Source organism: Rhincodon typus, chromosome 29 (assembly GCF_021869965.1).
Source record: "Rhincodon typus isolate 14 chromosome 29, sRhiTyp1.1, whole genome shotgun sequence".
Classification (NCBI taxonomy): Eukaryota; Metazoa; Chordata; class Chondrichthyes; order Orectolobiformes; family Rhincodontidae; genus Rhincodon; species Rhincodon typus.
This window is the reverse complement of record NC_063360.1, coordinates 37,727,882-37,749,142: the sequence shown is the minus strand read 5'-3', so window position 1 is coordinate 37,749,142 and position 21,261 is coordinate 37,727,882. Positions and strand designations below refer to the sequence as shown.

The window sequence follows — 21,261 nt, the reverse complement described above, 5'->3', positions numbered from 1 at the left end:
CACGCCCATAAACACACACACACACCCACACACACACCCACACACACCTGCACACACCCACACACATCCACCCCCACACACACCCACACCCCTTCTCTTGGTTGTCCATATTGCAATTACTGAATGGCCAAGTTAGCTCTGTGCGTCACATTTTGTTTCCTGTGTAGATTAAAAAGTGTTTTTTTAAAGTTCTGTTTTGTATTAAATCAGACATCTCCCGTTCTGGGCACTGGAATTGGGCTTTGGTGATATTTTATTTTACAAGGTAATAAATTTGGTACTAAAATACCTGTCAGCTTTCATCAATTCAGAACCTAGCTAGCCAGAATAGGTTAGACCTTAGAATCACACAGCCGTCCCTCTGGACTGACCACAATGCTATCCACTTGTCCCGAGCAGCTGTCAGATGCAGATAACCAGACATTTTCCGTTTGCCTGCAGACCGCACAGTTAGGGAATTCTGTAACGTGGACTTCTGTCTCCTTTCAGAACTGTGCACAGGCACATTGGTCTGTCCTGGTAACTAAACAGAAGTAAATGGTTGTGCACTCATTTCAAGTTTAGTTTTTACACAACACTAGTTAGGTCTCAGCTGGAACATAGCATCCAACACTGAGCACGACACTTTAGGAAAGTAAAAGCCTTAGCAAGGGTATAGAGGAGATTTACTGGAACGGTTTCTGGAGTGAGAGATCTCAATTACAAGGAGACAGTTAAGAAGCTAAGATTTTTCTACATCCAGCTCAAAAGGTTTAAGGTGCTTTTTAGTGGAAGTGAAGATTTATTAAAATTAAGAGGTGCTTTGATATAATAAATAAAGTGAAAATATTTTCACTGGCAGAGGGTCTTTGACCAAAGATCATAGATTTAATGTAATTTGTGAAAGAACCAGACATGATGGAGAATTTGTTTTGCACAGTGTGATGCTGGGATCCAGAATGTGCTGTCTGAAACACAGTCACTACTGCAGAGTGAGCTTAATGTTAAAATATTTATGATACAATTCATTAAAAAATACAAAAGACTTCTTTAAAAATTTCATAATGAGCAGAAGTGGATTAAACATAACTTTACAGTAATTGGGAGTGCTTGCTGTACAAATAAAGAAGCATTGCAAAAAATTGTAGGCCATGTCTTTTGAATGTTTGAGTGTTAAATTCACAACACAGCAAATTTGGAACTGATCATTAAAATGGGCTAACGTCTGTAAATTCAGCCATTTTCTGCAGAGGAAAAAAGTGCTATTGTTAAAGAGCAATCTAGCTTTTACATGTGAAGTCTTATTCCTTCAGATTTTAATTATTGTTGGAGGATTTATGAAAGTTTTTTGAAACAAAACCTTTTCTGCCTCAGTCTCTTGGTCCCACTTTTCTTCCCCACCCCTCTTTATTTCATTTTTTAGAACTGATGATGACATTGGATTTAATAATTTATCAGACACTTTCTGGTCCAGTCTCTGTACTGTTCATTACGATTCTGTAGTTGGATTGGTTCAGGAGACATACAGTTGCTGTTCATATAGAAACTTTCACAGAGGTCTGGACTGTATTGTCACTTTGTTCTGTAACATATCCCAGTGCAAAGCCCCACAGAAAGCCGCAGGCCAAGCAGCATCATAGGAGCAGAAAGGCTGACGTTTCAGGCCTCTGCTCCTATGATGCTGCTTGGCCTGCTGTGTTCATCCAGCTCTGCACCTTGTTGTCTTGGATTCTCCAGCATCTGCAGTTCCTACTATCTCTGACCCCACAGAAAGCCTGTCACTTAGACTAAATGTAGGGAGTGACTTGTACCCATCAATCATTAGGTAGGCCACTTTTTCCAAACTAATATCTTGAAACTTTAGGAGCAATATGTGTAGTTTAAACTCACTCAGAGATAGTAAGAACTGCCGATGCTGGAGTCAGAGACAACACAGTGTGGAGAGCAGGCTAGGCAGCGTCAGAGGAGCAGGAAAGTTGAAGTTTCAGATCGGGACCCTTCTTTAGAACCTTCAGGACCCAAAACTTCAATTTTCCTGCTCCTCTGATGCTGCCTGGCCTGCTGTGTTCCTCCAGTTCCACACTGTGTTATATGTATCATTTAAACTTCTTTTCCCATTAATTCTCATGTATATCATTGGAATGATCTGAGTTTTCTGATTTGGGATTTATTACCAATAAGACAATCTAAGAACTGCCCTTTTCAACCATTCAGACCCCACAGGATTTATACAGAATTGCTCAGTGAGTATATATATAAACACAGAAAGAGGACTGATTTGCCTCGGCTCCAAGGTGAGCTTATTCTAGCTCAATGCGATTCAGTTATTGAATTAAATTTACAATTATTTCTAAAATTCTAGCATTCGTTACAGATTGCAATGTAAATAATAAAAGGGCAAAAATAGTTAGAGAACCAATAAGAACTATTAAAAGTAATTGCCCCATTTCATTGGCAGTACAGCAAAGCTCAGGTAAGAGATCAATGGAATTATTCTGATTGTAAAGATTCAGGGAACTGCTTCCAACATGGAAAATGATGATACTCTGGTGCAGGTCAGGAGGCATTCTCTCTACAACCTATGATGATTCACCTGGGTGACAATTAGCCAGCATTCAGCTTCTACAGGAACTGAATAGTTTGTATCAACTCTCTTTGGCGTGACCACTGGTAATAAACCACTCATCTATTCAATTGGGAAAACCAAAGCCATTGTTTTTGGTCCCTGTCATAAACTTCGTTCCCTCTCCTGTGATTCCATCCCTTTCCCTGCGCTGTGTCTGAGGTTAAGTTAGGATGGTCAGAATTTCCAGATCTGAATGATCATCCACATTCCCCCGTCACCCCTGTACCCCCCAGTAACCTCCACTGTCAAAGCATCCAACCCATCACTTACATTCAACCTGCCTCAGCTCATCTGCTGTTGATACAGTTGTTCCCGTCTCCTGTTACCTTTAGATATAACTATTCCAAATCTCCTCTAATCACTCAGTCTCTGATCTTGCACACTGTACAAACCTGAGCTATTGCCTTTAACCTGACTTACATGTCCTGTTCAGTGAGCACACATGCTGCCCAACCTCGCTGACTCCTTTCCAATAATGATTTGAATTTAAAAGTCTCATCAATTTCTGAATTCCTCCCTGACCTCACCGACGCTTCTCACTCCTTTAATTCTGGTTCCCTGACAATCCCTGAATCCCATCACTTCACCATCCGTGACCAAGCCTTCGCTGCTCAGGCACTAAGCTCTGAAATGCTATCCTTAAATCTCTGCTTCTCTCTCTCCACCTTTAAAGGCTCTCCTTTGACTGAGCTTTTGGTTCCCCAGTCTTAAAATCTCCTTCCGTGGTCTGATCACACCATTATGAAGCCACCTAAGGCAGTTTACTATGTTAAAGGCACTATATAAATGCATATTGTTGTTGTACTGATGGAGACAGATGTAACATAATTTGATCTTTTGATGCCTGTTGCATGACAAGGAATGAATGGCCCATATGCTGTTTCTTCCAGTGGACTGAACACTCTGGTTAAAGTTCTAGGAGGCCCTTCTCATGTTTCCTTTCAGCTTTGTGTCAACTGTCACTTCTTTGATTGACCACGTATTGGCTATTGATTATAGATTCTCAGCGGCTCAGAACAAAGCCATCTAGGAACAGGATTTAGAAACGGAGTCTTTCCCTGCTCCAGGTTTGGTGTTGGTTCTGTCTCACTATGAATGCTGTCACATTCCAGTCCTGATCATTTTCCCCCACAGTTTCTAGTGTGAGTTGGGAATTTACACCAAGCCGTGCAGGATATTTCGAGTTTTCATATTGTAGGCGGTGGATGGGTCTGGGGAGGTTGGAGAAATAGAAAAGACAGAAGGGGCTGAAGGATGATATGTCCTCTTTGAATCTTACTCTCGCTGACGGTCATACTCATTGACCATCCGCTTAATATGCGACAGTTTCCTCTTCAGGTGCCTGCTCTGTAGTCGTTTAGTCTGATACTCGGATGTCTGAAAATATCAGAGAAAACAGCAAAATATCAGCGAAAACCAAACACACTGTGAAGCTTTGTGTTTCTTTGTCAATGTTTCCCATTCCGTGAGAACACAGGAGGTGTAATATTCAGAGTCAACAGTGTGGAGCTGGAGGAGCACAGCAGGCCAGGCAGCATCAGAAGAGCAGATGTTTTGGGACCCTTCTTCAGAAATGGGGGAGGGGGAAGGGAGCTGGGAAATAAATAGAGAGAGGAGGAGTGGGGCTGGGGAAGGTAGGTGGGATGGTGATAGGTGAGTGCAGGTAGGCAGTGGTGGGGATTGGTCAGTGGGATGGGAGGGGCGGATAGGTGGGAGAGAAGATGGACAGGTTGTGTCAGGTCAAGGAGGCGAGGATGAGAGGGAGGGTTGGTCATGGGATGAGGCCGGGGGTGGGGAGATTTTGAAACTGGTAATGCCCACATTGAGACCATTGGGCTGTAGGCTCCCGAGGCGGAATATGAGGTGCTGCTCCTCCAGTTTGCGGGTGGTGTCATTGTGACACTGGAGGAGGTCCAGGATGGACACATCACCCAGCGAGTGGGAGGGGGAGTTAAAATGGTTCGTGACCAGTAGGTATTGTTTGTACAGAGTGCAGATGATCTACAAAACGGTCTCCGAGTCTATGCTTGGTCTCGCTGATGTAGAGGAGGCCACATCGGGAGCAGTGGATACAGTAGATTCCGAGTGTACGCTTGGTCTATCATTAAAGAAATGTCAGCGATGGAAAATGGATTCTGTTCTATTTGTGGCTCCCAGTAACCTCATCAAACACTTCCACAATGGGGATAGCACGGCATGAGGTACAGAGTAAAGATCCCTCTCTTTTTTAAAAAAGTGAAATTAAGGGTCTCTCTACGCTGAACCCAAACTCTCGGGGATGGTTACATTGACTTGGACATCAAAGACACCTCCCCCTCTTTGAACCCTTGTCCCAATTTCTGTTATTTCTACTGAATGGCAAAATCAGATTAGGAAATGGGGAAGGTAGAGTGTGTATCAGTTGAGGGGTATGGGGTATGGGGGTCTGGAGAGGGGAGGGGGTGTGTGATGCCTGCTAGGCGATAGCCCTTCTGCCTGTGCTCTGACCCCACATCATTCACATTTGTCACGGTGCACTTTAATCCTCGTATGCTATGAGGTGCTTTTCAGGTGTGGTCAACACCTTCTCTGTGGGATGCCCCAGGGTACTGGTTTTGGGGAAGTGCTCACCCCACCCAGGATCTCACCACTGACCAGTTCCGTGGGACTCCTGAGAAGAGGCCAGACCAGTCTCTTGCTGGCTTTCTGTCTACCAGTGAGACCCCACTGACACCATGAGATGCAGCTTAATATTTCAGGTCAGTGACCTTTCATCAGAAAGCCATTCTCATTTCAGATGAAATTACATCCCCGTGAAAAATTAATTCGGTTTCTCCCCCCAACAGATACTGCCTGATCTGCTGGGTCTTTCCAGCAACTTTTGTTCAACAATTGTAATTTTAAAAAAATTTATATATATAGCATGTAGGTTGGGCCAGCATTTATTATCCATCCCTAATTGCCCTTGAATTGAATGTCTTAATTGGCCATTTCAGAGGGCAGTCAAAAATCAATGGGAGTCATGTAGAACAGACCAGGTAAGGATGGCAGATATTAGTGAGCTGCAGGAGTTTTTACAACAATGGTCACAATTAAACTAGCTTTTTATTCCAGATCTTCATTGACTCTAATGTCACCATGGTGGCATTCAAACCCATTCCCCTGGGTTACCAGTCCAGTGATAATCCACTACCCACTACTGCCCTTCTCGACATACTGCGTTCTGACTTGAGTGGGATCACACTCACCTTCTTGTAGTCCTTTAATCTGTTGTATTCCTCAGCAACTCCCTAAAACAAAGCAAAACAAATCCTAAAATATGCCCAAAAAGTGACTATTATTAAACTACATGTGGGTAATGCAATTAATATGTTGTTGCATTAACGATCCAGAGGCCTGGGATCTGGTGTGACTGTGGGACGATGGGGCTGGAGGGATTGCCTGATGAAGTTTCCGGTGTTGGTATCTATTAACTGGATAGAGTGCCGAGGCCATTTATAAGGATGGTCCCAGGGATGAGGAACTTCAGTGATGAGAAGAGATTGAAGAAGTTGGGACTGTTCTCCTTGGAGAGAAGGAGGCTGAGAGGAGATCTGAAATCAAAATCATGAACAGATTGGATAGAGTAAATAGAGAGAAGCGGATCCTGCTCATTAAACGAACAAGGATGAGAGGACACAGACTGAAAGTGAGTGCAAAAGGAACAAACTTTACATCAGAAAAAAAAACATTTTCACACAGTGAGTAGTTAGAGTCTGGAATGCACTGGCTGGAAATGTGTTGGAGGCAGGTTCAGTTGAAACAGACATTCAACAGGATATCGGATGATTATTTGGATAAAAATAATGTACAAACATAGGAGGGAAAGGCAGGAGATTGGCACTCGGTATTGGTACTTGTTTGAAGGGCCGGTGCAGTCATATTGGGCTGAATGGCCTCCTTCCATGGCCTCTGTGATTCTTTGATCCCAGGTGCTGAGAGTGAGGACTTCCCTGTGACCTAATTTAGAACAAACACCGCAGATCATCCCTTTTCCAAACTCACAAATTCCAAACAAGGAGGAAACATTAGGAAAGGAATACAGGACACTATTGGAGTGGTTTTTTCAGGATTACAGAGATAGATGGCTGATAAATAAAATATCAGAGTTCTTGCTGCTCCTTCTCTCATCTCACTCTGGCTTTGGAAGAGGGACAGCACCGAGGGACAGTGTTCGTACCTCATAGCTGGGGTCATCCTCAGTCAAGACATCCAAACGCTTGCTCAGAAAATTGATCTGATTGTTAACTTCATCCATTTCAGCGCAAAGCTGTTTATATTCCCGATGGTCAGTGTCGAACTGCCTCTTGTACTCCTGCCGAATGGGGTCTGAGGTTATGGGAGGGTACAAACTGATAAAAGAACAGATAGGGTTGGAACATGTCCCATCAGAATGATGCTGCCACTGCACCCACCCCCCTTCTTCCCACACCACAATATCCACCATCTTTAACATGTACAGGACAAGCATCGGAAAGAACGTGCATTTATCTAGAGCTTTACATGGCCTCCAGAAGTCTGGGGACTGATGTCTTTCCAGGGGGATGTGAATCTGAGCTCGGCCATCTTCACCTCCCAGGAATGTGTCCAGGGTTGGCAACTCCATTCTGGATGATAAATGACACCAAGAGAGATGGTGGTGTAGTGGTAATGTCACTAAACTAGTCATCCAGAGTCCCAGGTTAATGTTCTGGGAAAATGGTTTCAAATCCCATCACGAAGCTGCTAGAAAAGCTAGTGCCAGTGATAGTGACCATGACAACCTGTCATGATTGTTATTAAAAACCCATCAGGTTTACTAATGTCCTTTAGGGAAGGAAACCTGCCATCCTTACCTAGTCTGGCCAAACATGTGACTCTAGACCCACGGCAACGTGGGTAACTCTCAACTGTCCTCTGGGCAATCAAGGATGGGCAATAAATGCTGGCCAGACAGGCCCACATCCCATGAAAAATATAAAACACAAAGAGGTTATCCTCCTGCACATAAGGCGTAGTGCTTTGTGAAGAATAAAACATTCCCATTGAGCTTTTCAGGAGACCCTAAATTGTTTTACAGGCAATAAAGCATTTTCTGAAGCATGGTCTCTGTTGTAGTGTAGGAAATGCAGCTGCAATTGTATGCGTAGCAAGATTCCACCATGATAATGGAAAATCATTAGGTTTAGTCACAATAATTGAGGGATAAACATTGACCAGGTCACCAGGAAGAATGCTCCTTCAAAATACTGGTTGTGGGATTTTCATATCCACTCAAGAGCTCAAAGGATTTCTTGGTTTAACATCTCTTCTCACAGACAGCACCTTGGGCAATGCTGCACCCCCTCAGCACTGGCACGTGGGACCAGCTCATTGTGGCTCATCCTTAGAAGTGAGAGAGAGCTTCACTCAGTGAGCCTAGTGGTGAATGTGCAAAGGAATGTCACATGTTAAGAGCCAAAAGTTTTTTTTTGTTTTTATTTACTGTTGGGATGTGGGCATAACTGGCTGGACTAGTATTTATTGCCCATCCCTAATTGCACTCGACAAGGTGACATTGAGCTGCCTTCTTGAACTGCTGGAGTCCTTATGCTGTAGGTAGACCCATAATGCTTTTAGGGAGGGAGTTCCAGGATTTTGATCCCGTGACACTGAAGGAACAGTGATATGTTTCCAAGTCAGGATGGTGAGTGGCTTGAAGGGGAACTTGCAGGGGGTGGTGTTCCCATGTATCTGCGGCCCTTGTCCTTCTAGATGGTAGAGGTAACAAGTTTGGAAGGTGCTGTCTACAGAGCCTTGGTAAGTTACTGCAGAAGACAATGGATGTGGTGCCAATCAAGTGAGCTGCTTTGTCCTGGGTGGTGTCAAGTTTTGTTGGAGCTGCAATTGAGGAGTATTCCAAATAACACCTGACTAGTGCCTCATAAATGACTTTGGGGAGCCAGGAAGTGAGTTACTCACTGCAAGATTCCCAGCCTCTGACCTGCTCTTGTAGCCACAGCATTTATATGGCTTGTTCATTTCAGATTCTGGTCAATGGTAATTCCAAGCTGTTGGTGGGGGATTTAGTGTTGGTAACACTATTGAACATCAAGAGGTGATGGTTAGAGTCCCACTTGCTGGGGATGGTCATTGCCTGGTATTGGTATGATGGGTCAGGTTGGGGCCTACTGTATGTTTAAGAGCCTGATTTTGGAGTACAAGATGAAACCTAAATAGGCAGAGGGAATGCCTAGGCCCTAGAGGAGTGAGCTACCAACCTGTCCCATTCCTCATCATCCATGTCATCACCAGATTCTGCTCCAGTTGTGTAATCAGTCTCATATTGAGATTCCTCCATCTCTGATCTGCCACGTCTCCTCCATTTCTTCCTTCGACCGGCTGGAGGCTTCTTCACTATATTTTCAGACGGAGTTGAGTTGAAGTTCCTCGAGGGGTAAGAGGAGGAAAGGTACCTGGCAATAAACACAAACAAAGAATGGGCACCAATCTCCTTAAAATAGAAGCTTTATGTCTAACTGTACCTATCCTATAATACCCATTTCGAGACTCTACAGAAAAGGCTTTATCACAGTGATTCCTTCTTGCTTCTGTTCTGCTGTCCTGAATGTGTGGTCTCATTGCTGGAGACAGGTTAGATTGGTATTTGTCTTATATCCCCATTGTTCTGGGTGATGTTATTATCAGATTCCATAACTGGAATATTATTAGAGGAAGCATTGTGACATCTTATAGAATCACAGAAGTCTACAGCACAGATAAAGGCTCTTCGGCCCATCAATTCTGCACCAGTCAAAAGCAACCACCTTACTGTTCTAATCCATTTTCCAGCACTTGGCCCAGAGCCTTGAATGCCTTGGCATTGCAAGTGCACATCTAAATAATTATTAAATATTATCAGGGTTTCTGCCTATCCCACCATTACAGGCAGTGAGTTCCAGATTCCCACCACTCTCTGAGTGAAAATGTTTTTTCCCCCTCACACCCGTGTAATTATCTTTATTAAGTCGAGTCAACGAATTAACAAAATGCAAACCCTTCTATTAAATGTATCATAGAAAGAGGCACCGATAGACTAAAGGACTCTTTTCAGAGGTTACAATTGTCATTTTGACTGCTTACTCAAACCTCAGTAAGACTACTTCAGAGGTCTCCAAGAGCTCCTGAATCTTTTTGTATTTGTTACATCTACTAAAGATATCATGTTCCCAATTTTCAACATACAAACTTTATGGAATGTGGACTTTTTGGAATTGGAGGGGTGGCAGGTGGGGTGAAAATTTATAGAAATTTAGCCATGACTTTGAAGACTTTGGAAGTCTTCCAACTTCCATTCAAACAGCCTTTAGAGAAAGCCCTGCCCGGCTGCACATGTGTATCCTAAAGGTATAAATTCAAACAGGTGATGTGCTTCTTGTGTTCATGACCAAAGTGTAGGCTTCATCTCAAGAATTCATTTTTCCCTATCTGTGTGTGTGTGTGTGAGGCTGACTGTGTTTCATTGCACTTACATCTCAGGATGTTGTGCAAACACAAATTTTTGTTTCCTTCTCATTTAAAAATACTCGAAAGCCTCAAAACGTTTGAAACACTGCCCCTACATTGCACACCTTGTTGTGGTCAGCAAGAGATGAAGCCAATGGGGAAAATTTATCCTGGAATCGCTCCTGTCTATAATGTTTCTGTAATCATGTCACTTGATTATATTGCCAAAGGTCTTGGTCTCCCACAGAGTGGCAAACATCATTGAATTGCTACTCCACTCCACAATGCCAATCTGCATTTCTTGCCAGGTCTTCTCAGCCCAACCTCTCAAAAAGTACAGGGCATGGCATTCATTGGACAACTCTCACCCCAACTGTAGCTTCATGGGGACAATAGACTTACCCTCTTTTCTTAAAATGCTAGCTGCTGTAAGAGGAGTTTAAATATTGAGTGTGAATGCTATTGAGTAAGGGGTAAGGGAGGGTCAGTTGATCGGGTAAGTGGGCTGAGGTAACTGAGTGAGAAAGTAAGCAGTTCAGGGGGTGGGGTAATCAGATCAGGCTGCGGGCTAGTCAGGTGGGTTTGGGACGGTAGGTATGTGATAGGATTAGTGTAGTCACAAGATACTCGGGTTGTATTGGGAGGCCAGTTGGGTCAAATTAGGGGGATAGACGGTGGGTTCAAAGGGAAGTCAGTGAGTAATGTTGAGGGTGTGTAAGAGGTGTGGATGGAGTAGATAGGGGGAAACTGTTCTCGCTCATAAAAGGAACAAGAAAAAGGAGGCACAGATTTAAATTGTTGTGCAAAAGAAGCAAGTGAGGAAAGATGTTTTTCACACAGCAAGTGGTTAGGATGTGGAATATCACTGCCTGGAAATGTGGAGACAGGTTCAATTGAGGCAGTCAAGAAGGACATTGGATAATTATTTGAATAAAAATAATGTGGAAAAAGCACTAGGTATGATGCTCATTTAAGGAGTCAGTGCAGGCAAGGTGAGACAAATGGCCTCATTCAAGGCAATAACACCTCTGTAAAGGTCAGTTATGTGATACCCCAAGAGTTAGACTAGGGTTTTTTCTCTGTCTCACATTCCTTGGGTAATTATTCAGGTTTCGGAACTATACAAAGTTTCCAACTCTAGCTCAAAGTTAGAGAGTTTTAAAGAGGGTGTCAGGGAGGAAGGGAATTGTCCAGAGGTTCAAACTTCCCGGGTGATTCCCACAAAGGTCAGCGTGCTGGGATTTCCATGGATCTGCATGTCCATCTGTCCTGTATTTCAGATTCATAGACTTGAAGATGCAAGCCATTGAATTAGTTGTAACGAGGTCTGATGAATTGCCCACACCTCCCCCAAGGGGGCAGTGTTGAGCTCTCTGCTCATGTTTAATTATGACATGGACTCAGACAAAGAGGACTGCAGTTCAAAGTTTGCCGAAAACTGGAAAGTGTAGTAAGTGATGTGGAAGATAGTAACAGACTTTGGCAGGCTGTATGCAGGCTAGTCAGTTGGAAGTCACATGGCAGATGAAATTTAATGCAGACCAGTGTGAAGTGAGAGAATTTGGAAGGAAGGATGGGGAGATGCAGCACAAACTAAATGGTACAATTTTACAAGGTGGCAGGAAGAGAGAGACCTGGGGGTGGATAGAATGCCACCCCCCACCCCAACCCTCGAATGCATGCAAATGTAGTCTTGTACAAGTAAGAGATGCCTTTAGTTTGTTTGGATAGAGTCAAATTTCAATGTTTGTTTGTTTTCTTGATACACTACTATACAAAACCAAACTGTGTTTGTGACTATATGTATAATATACAAAGATATGTTTATGAATAAAAGTATATTTTTGAAATTAAAAATGAACTTGGGGCTGTATGTAAACAAATCTTTGAAACTGGAGGGAAGGTTGAGAAGGTAGGAACTGCAGATGCTGGAGAATCTGAGATAACAAGGTGTAGAGCTGGATGAACACAGCAGGCCAAGCAGCATAATGGGAGCAGGAAGGCTGACGTTTTGGGCCTAAACCCTTCGAAGGTTGGGTTTCTTAATAAAAGGAAAGAAGTACAAAGGGCAGGTAGTTGTGCCTAGCCTTTGCAACACACAGATAAATCATAGAATCCCTACAGTGTGGAAACAGGCCCTTTGGCCCAACAAGTCCACACCAACCCTCACAGTATCCCACCCAGACACTATGGGCAATTTAGCATGGCCAATCCACCTAGCCTGCACATCTTTGGATTGTGGGAGGAAACCTGAGCACCTACAGGAAACCCACACAGACACAGGGAGAATGTGCAAACTCCACACAGACAGTTGCCCACGGGCGGAATTGAACCAGGGTTTCTAGCACTGTGAAGCAGCAGTGCTGGCCACTGAGCCACTCCTCCTACTCAGCTTCAGCAGGGATAGTGTGTACAATTCAAGATTCCTTATTTTTTTAAAAAAACCAAGGCTTTGGGAAGAGAGTAGTGGAGATTTAGAATATTACCGGGTGATTGGAGAAACTGGGATTGTTCTCAGACCAGAGAGGATTAGAGGAAAATTTAATCGAGATGCTCAAAATCATGAGGAATCTCAATCGCGTAAATATGGACAAAGTGTTCCTGTAGGAGAGTAAAATACAGCAGGTGCAGAACTAATCCCATCCAGCTTCCTGCAATAGTTAAAATTCCATCCTTATAACAAATTATCCAAAGTCTTGCCCTCACCATCCATACCATTCGATTGTAAAACCTAATGATAGAACCGGAGAGGAGAGAGACTTTCTTTATGCTGAGAGTGCTACAATTTGAAAAGGTGGAGGAAACATTTTTAATAATATTTTTGAAAAGGGAGTTGAGTAGATACCAGAGAAGAGATCATGTGCAGGGAACATGCATTGCAGTGGTACTAACCAAACAGCTTGAGCAAAGAGCTAGCACCGGCATGATGGAATGACAACCTCCTTCTGTGATGTATGATTATCAATTGCGTCATTTGGTCACATTGTCACTTACTGATTGTGATTCTCCACACTGTATGTAATTGGCTGTGAATTGTACTCATTGGTATTTATTACATTGACGCCATTGGCTGGTTTATCAAAGTATTGAACTGTATCCATTTCATCATGGCCTCCTTCGGGAACAGTCTTCACCTGAAAGACCAGAACGATGCAAGGAGTGAGTGACAGGAGAAAGCATCTACCTTGGACTGTTTCCCCATGATGGCCCCCTTCAGAATTGACCTGCTGTAGGTTTGGTCAAGGTGAATGGGGAAGAGGTTTGTTAAATGGCGTGGGTTGGTTATGGAGGGAGACCACCAGGGAAAGCAAGCTTAGACTGGTTGGGCTGTGAAGAACAGCAGCATTACTCATGGGTGGGCTGAGGGGTGTGTGTCTAGTTGTTCTGGAACATACTCTAATTCTTTACAGCAACCTTTAATCTGCTGAAAGGCCGTTGTATTTATACAGTAACTCATCACTTCTCAATGCACACCACACCCAGGATTTACACAGAATGAGTGATCAGTTCATGTGTTTATGATAATGTTACCATGACCAGGCTAGATGTTGACTAGATTCCATGCTGCTGTTTTTCACCACTGCCCCGAATCATTTAATAACTGTAACATTGGAACAAGCAGACGGAGCTCTGATTTGGTATTTAATTGGAAAGATAGCGTCTCTGACAGCACACTACCCATGAAGCACTGCACTCAATGTTGGTCTGGATTATAGACAGTGGTCTCAGGAATGCTCAATGTGAGAGCTCAGGGACGCGGCCAATGTCCCTGACTCCTACACGTGCAGGAAGTGTGTCCAGCTGCAGCTCTTGTTAGACCGCATGACGGCTCTGGAGCTGCGGATGGACTCACTTTGGAGCATCCGCGATGCTGAGGAAGTCGTGGATAGCACATTTAGGAAATTGGTCACACCGCAGATTAGGATTGCTGAGGGAGAAAGGGAATGGGTGACCAAAAGGCAGAGAAAAGCCAGGAAGGCAGTGCATGTGTCCCCTGCGGTCATCTCCCTCCAAAACAGGTATACTGTTTTGGATACTGTTGGGGGAGGTGGCTCACTAGGGGAAGGCAGCAGTAGCCAGGTTCATGGCACCGTGGCTGGCTCTGCTGTACAGAAGGGCAGGAAGAAAAGTGGAAGGGCTATAGTCATAGGGGATTCGATTGTAAGGGGAGTAGATAGGTGGTTCTGTGGTCGAAACGAGACTCACGAATGGTATGTTGCCTCCCAGGTGCACGGGTCAGGGATATCTCAGATCGACTGCAGGACATTCTGAAGGGGGAAGGTGAATAGCCAGCTGTCGTGGTGCATTTAGGCATCAATTATATAAGTAATAAATGGGATGAGGTCCTACAAGCAGAATTTGGGGAGTTAGGAGCCAAGTTAAAAAGTAGGACCTCAGAGGTAGTAATCTCAGGATTGCTACCAGTGCCACGTGCTAGTCAGAGTAGAAATGAAAGATAGGCAGGATAAATGAGTGGCTTGAGAGATGGTGCAGGAAGGAGGGGTTCAGATTTTTGGGACATTGGGATCGGTTCTGGGGGAGGTGGGACTATTACAAATCGGATGGTCTACACCTGGGCAGGACCAGAACCAATGTCCTAGGGGGTGCTTTTGCTAACGCTGTTGGGGAGGGTTTAAACTAATGTGGCAGGGGGATGGAAACCAAATGAGGGGATTAGTGGGCAGTAGGGAGGTGGTAAATAAAGCCTGTAAGGAACTAGATACTGAAGTCAATGTGACTAAGGGGAAGGGTAGGTAGAGAGCAGATGATGAACGCAAAGGGACAGGTGGTCTGAGGTGCATTTGTTTTAATGCGAGAAGTGTAGTAGGTAAGGCAGATGAACTTAGGGCTTGAATTAGTACCTGGGAGTATGATGTTATTGCTATTACTGAGACTTGGTTGAGGGAAGGGCAAGATTGGCAACTAAATATCCCAGGATATAGATGCTTCAGGCAGGAGAGAGAGGGAGGTAAAAGGGGTGGAGGAGTTGCATTACTGGTCAAAGAGGATATCACAGCTGTGCTGAAGGAGGGCACTATGGAGGACTCGAGCAGTGAGGCAATATGGGCAGAGCTCAGAAATAGGAAGGGTGCAGTAACAATGTTGGGCCTGTACTACAGGCCTCCCAACAGCGAGTGTGAGACAGAGGTACAAATATGTAGACAGATTATGGAAAGATGTAGGAACAACAGGGTGGTGGTGATGGGAGATTTTAATTTTCCCAATATTGACTGGGATTCACTTAGTGTTAGGGGTTTAGATGGAGCAGAATTTGTAAGGAGCATCCAGGAGGGTTTTCTAGAGCAGTATGTAAATAGTCCAACTCGGGAAGTGGCCATACAGGACCTGGTGATGGGGAATGAGCCTGGCCAGGTAGTTAAGTTTCACTAGGGGATTACTTTGGGAATATGATCACAATTCCGTAAGTTTTAGAATACTCATGGACAAAGACGAGAGTGGTCCTAAAGGAAGAGTGCTAAATTAGGGAAAGGCCAATGATAGCAAAATTCGGCAGGAGCTGGGGAATATGGATTGGGAGCAGCTGTTTGAGGGTAAATCCACATTTGATATGTGGGAGGCTTTTAAAGAGAGGTTGATTAGAGTGCAGGACAGATATGTCACTGTGAAAATGAGGGATAGAAAAGGCAAGATTAGGGAACCATGGATGACAGGTGAAATGGTGAGACTAGCAAGGAGGAAAAAGGAAGCATACATAAGGTCTAGGCAACTGAAAACAGACGAAGCTTTGGAAGAATATCGGGAAAGTAGGACCAATCTGAAATGAGGAATTAAGAGGGCTAAAAGGGGTCATGAAATATCTTTCGCAAACAGGGTTAAGGAAAAGAGGCAGAGATGTTTAAGGAGGGAATTTCAGAGCTTTGGACCCAGGCAGCGGAAGGCACAGCCGCTGATGTTGCAGCAATGGGAATTGAGGTTGTACAAGAGGCCAGAGTGGGAAATTGCAGATCGTTTTTGGACTGGAAGAGGTGACAGAGATGGGGAAGGATGAGGCAATGGATGGATTTGAAAACAAGCCATATTCCTTCCTCTCTGTTTCTGACTGTCTTGCAATCAGTTCAAGTCTGGTCCATCACATTGTCCTGCAGTCACTGCAATACTTTAATCTGAATGAGACTGAGAGATGAGCAGCAATCGATTACTTACAGTGCATTCTACTTGTCTGGTCATGTACCTGTTGATATGGTGTCACTGGAGGGTCATCAGTGGCAAGAAATCTGCCTGTCCTTTCTCAACTTACATTATGAACTCCCAATGACTGATACAACATGAGTCAATGTAACCTGGTGTGGTCCCAACATTAATCAAAATCAGAGCTGGCAGGAACTGCACACTCTTCATTTAGAATAATAGTGTTATTTATTGGTATGTGGACACAGGTCAGCTCTGTGAATGGCTGTTGCTCAGTGAGTTCTGTAACTTGTTTTTGTTTTGAGAGAGAGTCAAAACAAAACTGGCCTTTCCTGAGATTTTAATCATTTTGGCTTCCCCATCACATTAACCCACAGCTAGCTTCTGATCGCACCCATAATCTCCACTCAACTTCTCACCATATCAGGCACTATCTGAGGACAGAAGTGGACTTAATGTTTCAGGTTACGATGACCTAATGAAAGGCCAACTCAAACTGAAATGTTAACTTGGATTCTGTCTCTATACGTTGCCTGTCCTGCTGAAATTTTCCAACTGTTTTTGTTTACATTTTGACATCTGCAATATTTTGCATTAGTGCTCCCCATATCCCTCAACAAAATCAACCCCCCACGTCATATTCCCTGAGCTCACCAACTCTTCTTCAACCCATATCCCCTCCCAACTCCACATCCTCTTGCTCTGAGTTTTCAAATAAGTGAATTCCACATGTTCATTAATATGAAAGGTTCTCCTTTATGCCCTTGTTGCTTGGGATGTGAAGCTGTGGCTGTGAGATTCCAACCCTTCAAAGAGAGTTGCCATGCTTCAACAAAGCAGGTAATTTTCCTGGAACCGATTCAACACCCCACCGCACAGAGAGTGGCTAGAAAGATAGACAAAGTAGCTTTCCAACTCTCAGCCAGGCGCTGTCACACATGCTGCTCAAAGCAGGGTGAACTGGAATGTGTTTCTGTCATTACATTCTAGCTGAGGAAAGGGACAGAGTCTGCTTCATAGGTTGGCAGTAATTCAGGAAGAACTGAGCAGCATGAGTGTAGATTGGAACTGGAGGGGTTAAGCAACAGCAAATTTGAATTGTGAAAGTGTCCTGATTGTTGGGCACTTCTGTACGGCCTTGGAAGGCATGATGTGCAAATGAAGTATATTTTGGAGAGTAGTCATTGCTGTAGCACAACCATTTTACACAAAGCAAGATCCCACAAGCAGCAATGTGATAAGGATCCGAGAATCCAGCTTTCATGATGTCAGTTGAAGGATATAAATTGTGAGCAGGACGGAGAAGAAAGCTCCCCTGCATTTCTTCAAAATAGTGCCAAGAGATGTTTAAACTACTCAGGTAAAAGGTAAAATCACCACCATTCCACTGTCCCTTCAGAGAGAAACAATTGGTGGCAAGTTGAACCCAAGAGACACATTACCTCAGAGGCAAGGGGGGAGATTGAGAAAGTGGGACCTTCATACTAACCTCAGGTAGTGTGGGAATTGAACCTGTGCTTGGTGGTGTTGGTCTGCATTTACAAACCACTCATGCAGCCAACTAAGGTAACCAACCACCAAACAGTGGAGCTGAGGTCTCATTTCACATTTCAGCCTGAAAGTCAACCATCTACCACAGTACAGCCCCCTCTCAGTACTACACTGCGGGTGTTAGCCTGGGCAGTGTGCTCAGGCCTTTGAAGTGATCCCAGAATCTTTCAGTATGAGGCAAGAGTGCTTCTCACTGAGACATGGTCAGGATCTTAAACTTAAGCATCTGAATCCTTAAATGCATGTGTTACAAAATGTGGCTGACTCAAACGTTTGAGAACAGTGAATTGGGATTGAATTTACATACGTTGTTGAAGAGTTGCAGAGTTTAGGGCACTTTGATAGAGGATTGGCTGACTGGCAGAGGGTGGGGATAAAAGAGGTCTTTATCAGGATGGCAGCAGATGACTAGTGGTCCCAATACTGACCCCTGTGGAACTCCACAACTATTCATGTTGTACATTAACAATCTGAATGAAGGAATGGAGGGCATTGTTGCTAATTATGCAGGTGACACAAAGATAGGTGGAGGGACAGGTAGTGTTGAGGAGATGGGAAGGCTGCAGAAGGAATTGGACAAGCTGGGAGAGTGGGCAAAGAGGTGGCAGATGGGATACAATGTGGGAAAGTGTGAGGTTGTGCACTTTGTTAGGAAGAATAGAGATGTAGACTATTTTCTCAATGGGGAAAGTCTTTGGAAATCTGAAGCACAAAGGGACTCGGGACACCTAGTTCAGGATTCTCTTAAGGTTAACATGTATGTTCAGTTGGCAGTTAGGAAGGCAAATGCAATGTTAGCATTTATTTCAAGAAGGCTGGAATCCAAAAGCAGACATGCACTGCTGAAGCTGTATAAGGCAGTTTTGGACTCTGTATCTAGGATGTGCTGGCTTTAGAAGGGGTTCAGAAGAGGTTTACAAGAATGTGGAGAGTTCTGATGAAGAGTCATCTAGACTCAAAAAGTTAGCTTGCTCTCTCTTGATAGATGCTGCCTGATCAACTGTGATTTCCAGCATTTTTATTTTCAGTACAGATTCCAGCACCTACAGTAATTTGCTCCTACTAAGGGTTATGAGGAGATGGCAAGAGAATGGGTTTGAGAAACATATCAGCTATGATTGAATGGCGAAGCAGATTCGATGGGCCAAATTGCCTAATTCGGCTCCTGTGTCATATGGTCTTACGTGTTAAGAGTTTCAGTTACTGCATGTTAATGTCTAACAAGATAGCTTTTACCCTGCTTGCAAAGGCCTGAAGGAACCAAATCAGCTCGAAGGTACTGGACTGTCCTCCTTAGAAACCAAACAGGGCAGGAACTGAGACTTAAATATAATATCTAAACATGAGCCACTGAGCTCACAGCTTCAGGCACTGAATGGAGCAAGAAACTCTCCGACCTGCTGCTTGTCCTCTCCTGCCCCAGGAACCGATGGACATGACCCAATCCTTTTCTGGTTCCTCACTCAATTGATCATTGGATGCTACAACAATAGTTACAATGCCTTTAATATAATAAAACTTCAACAAGCAGTTCACTGTTCCTAACTTCTCCTCTGGTCTTCCATTGCAATATTCCTAGCCTCTGATGTGCTCTTGTAGCCATTGTATTCACATGGCTGTAATTGGTCAATGGTAAACACTGGGATGTTGATCCAGGCTTTTCTACTCACTAAACTCCACTAGTGCAATATTCTCCTGGTCAGCTTCTTGTTCTCCAGCTTTTTAAAACCTCAGACCACCCAAACTCTGTTGTCTGTGTCCTAACTCACATCAAGTCACTCTCCCTACCATCTTTCTCCTATACTGGCTGTTGCTCTAATAATGTTTGATTTTAAAATTGTCATCTTTTCAAGTTCAAATCCATCCATGGCCCTACTCACTATTTTTCTTTGTAATTTCCCCTCGCCCAGAACTCAGATGCCTGCCATCCTCCATCTCTGGATTTTTGAGTAACTCTGATTTTGATCTCTCCAACATTGGCTACCGTGCCTTCAGCTGCCTGGGCTCTAGGCTCTGGATTTCCCTCCCTGAACCTCTCTGTCTCTGTCCTAGTTTATCACACTCCTTAAAAACCAACCACTTTGACCAAGCTGTTGGTCACCTGCTCTAATATCACCTCATGGGGGTCAATGTCAAATTCTGTAAAGCGCTTTGGAGCATTTTACAAAGTTACAGGTGCCTTATGAATGCAAGTTGTTGTTGAGTTTTACAACATGACTGGATGGGGAGTGGTACTGGATCGTGGCAGAAAGCTAGTTACACAGACCAGGCACCTCTGTTGTGACCAATCAACAATTCTCTCAACTTTAGCATTCCTCACTTTCCAGAATCTTGACCATATCCAATGCTCTCAAAACATTCCCCCAAATCATTACTACCTGACTTAATTTGTCTGCTACTATATAACCACGTGGATGTCCATGTGCCTTAACCATTGGTAAGGAAAACAACTTCCAACTGGATAAAGTTGGCCTGGACAGAACCTTTTTGAACAGCAGGTGTTAAACCGTACAGCTCAGTTGCCTTTCAGCTCAGTGTCTATGCCTCGACACTGTGCAGGCATTGATGTAATCAGTCCCAGTGCGTGAAACCAAAGAACAATTGAGTTAATGAGTAATTCAACTGAAACCAAACTTATCAAAAAGCAAAGAGAATTTTGCTTTGCAATGAGGCAATCATCAGGCATTCTATCACAATCTGATAAGGCTGGGTGCTAAGAACAAGCTCCATCAACACAGATCTCGTTCAACATCTCTGGCACCAAACAGCAAACGGGAAGAAATTGGTATCAGTTGTGGAGGTGGGGTTGGGGGGCGGTGGAGTGAAGAAAGTCGTGCCTTTTTCTTGTCTGACACTGTTCTTGGGTAATATTCCCGTCTGCATTGTGCTGTTTAACTCTGACAGCTGCAGGCTGTACCCTGCGAACAGGGAGGGGGATATAGGGGTAGATTTGGGAAATTATTCCTGGTGGTAGTGTCACTTCCTGGGTGTTTTCTGAGAGATTGGGGAGACCTTAGTTTGATTTTACGGTATAACAGACACCTACGACTGTTCCAACTGATCTCTGTGGTCCAGGACTCCCACCTGCTGCTAGCTCCTGAAGATAGTGCACACATGGACAGCAGTGAGGGTCTCAAATTCCCCACCCAAAACCTCTCAGGCTCACTGTCTTCCTTAAAACCTGTCTTCTTGACCAAGATTTTGGTCACCTGACCTAATGCCTATTTATGTGGTTTGGTATCTCAATGCTTCCACTGAAGGGTCATCATTGATCTGAAAGGTTAACTCATTTTCTGTCTCCCCAGAGACTGACTCGCTTGCTGAGTAATTCCAGTATTTTCTGTTTTTACTAATGTCTGAACCTTTCTGTGATTTAAACCGTTGTAAAACACTGATGGCATTAGAGGCAGTCCACAACAAGTTCACTCGGCTGATCCCGGGTATGGAAGGAGAGGTTGTGTGGATTGGGCCTG

At 44.0% G+C, this 21,261-nt stretch overlaps 2 protein-coding genes across 2 annotated transcripts in view; both read right to left on the bottom strand.

The window, feature by feature from the left end:
- The window catches only part of LOC109916735 (small conductance calcium-activated potassium channel protein 2), a 221,531-nt gene that overhangs the window by 36,966 nt on the left and 163,304 nt on the right, over positions 1–21,261 (bottom strand). The window lies entirely within an intron of this gene.
- Positions 1,973–21,261, bottom strand: part of si:ch73-61d6.3 (occludin) — a 36,390-nt gene continuing 17,101 nt past the window's right edge. The window contains exons 4-8 of the mRNA XM_048614312.1: positions 13,082–13,221; positions 8,863–9,057; positions 6,804–6,975; positions 5,833–5,874; positions 1,973–3,982 (exon numbers count right to left, since the gene is read on the bottom strand). Coding sequence (XP_048470269.1) covers positions 3,881–3,982; positions 5,833–5,874; positions 6,804–6,975; positions 8,863–9,057; positions 13,082–13,221 — 651 coding nt within the window. The 3' untranslated portion in view covers positions 1,973–3,880. The remainder of the gene's footprint in view (positions 3,983–5,832; positions 5,875–6,803; positions 6,976–8,862; positions 9,058–13,081; positions 13,222–21,261) is intronic.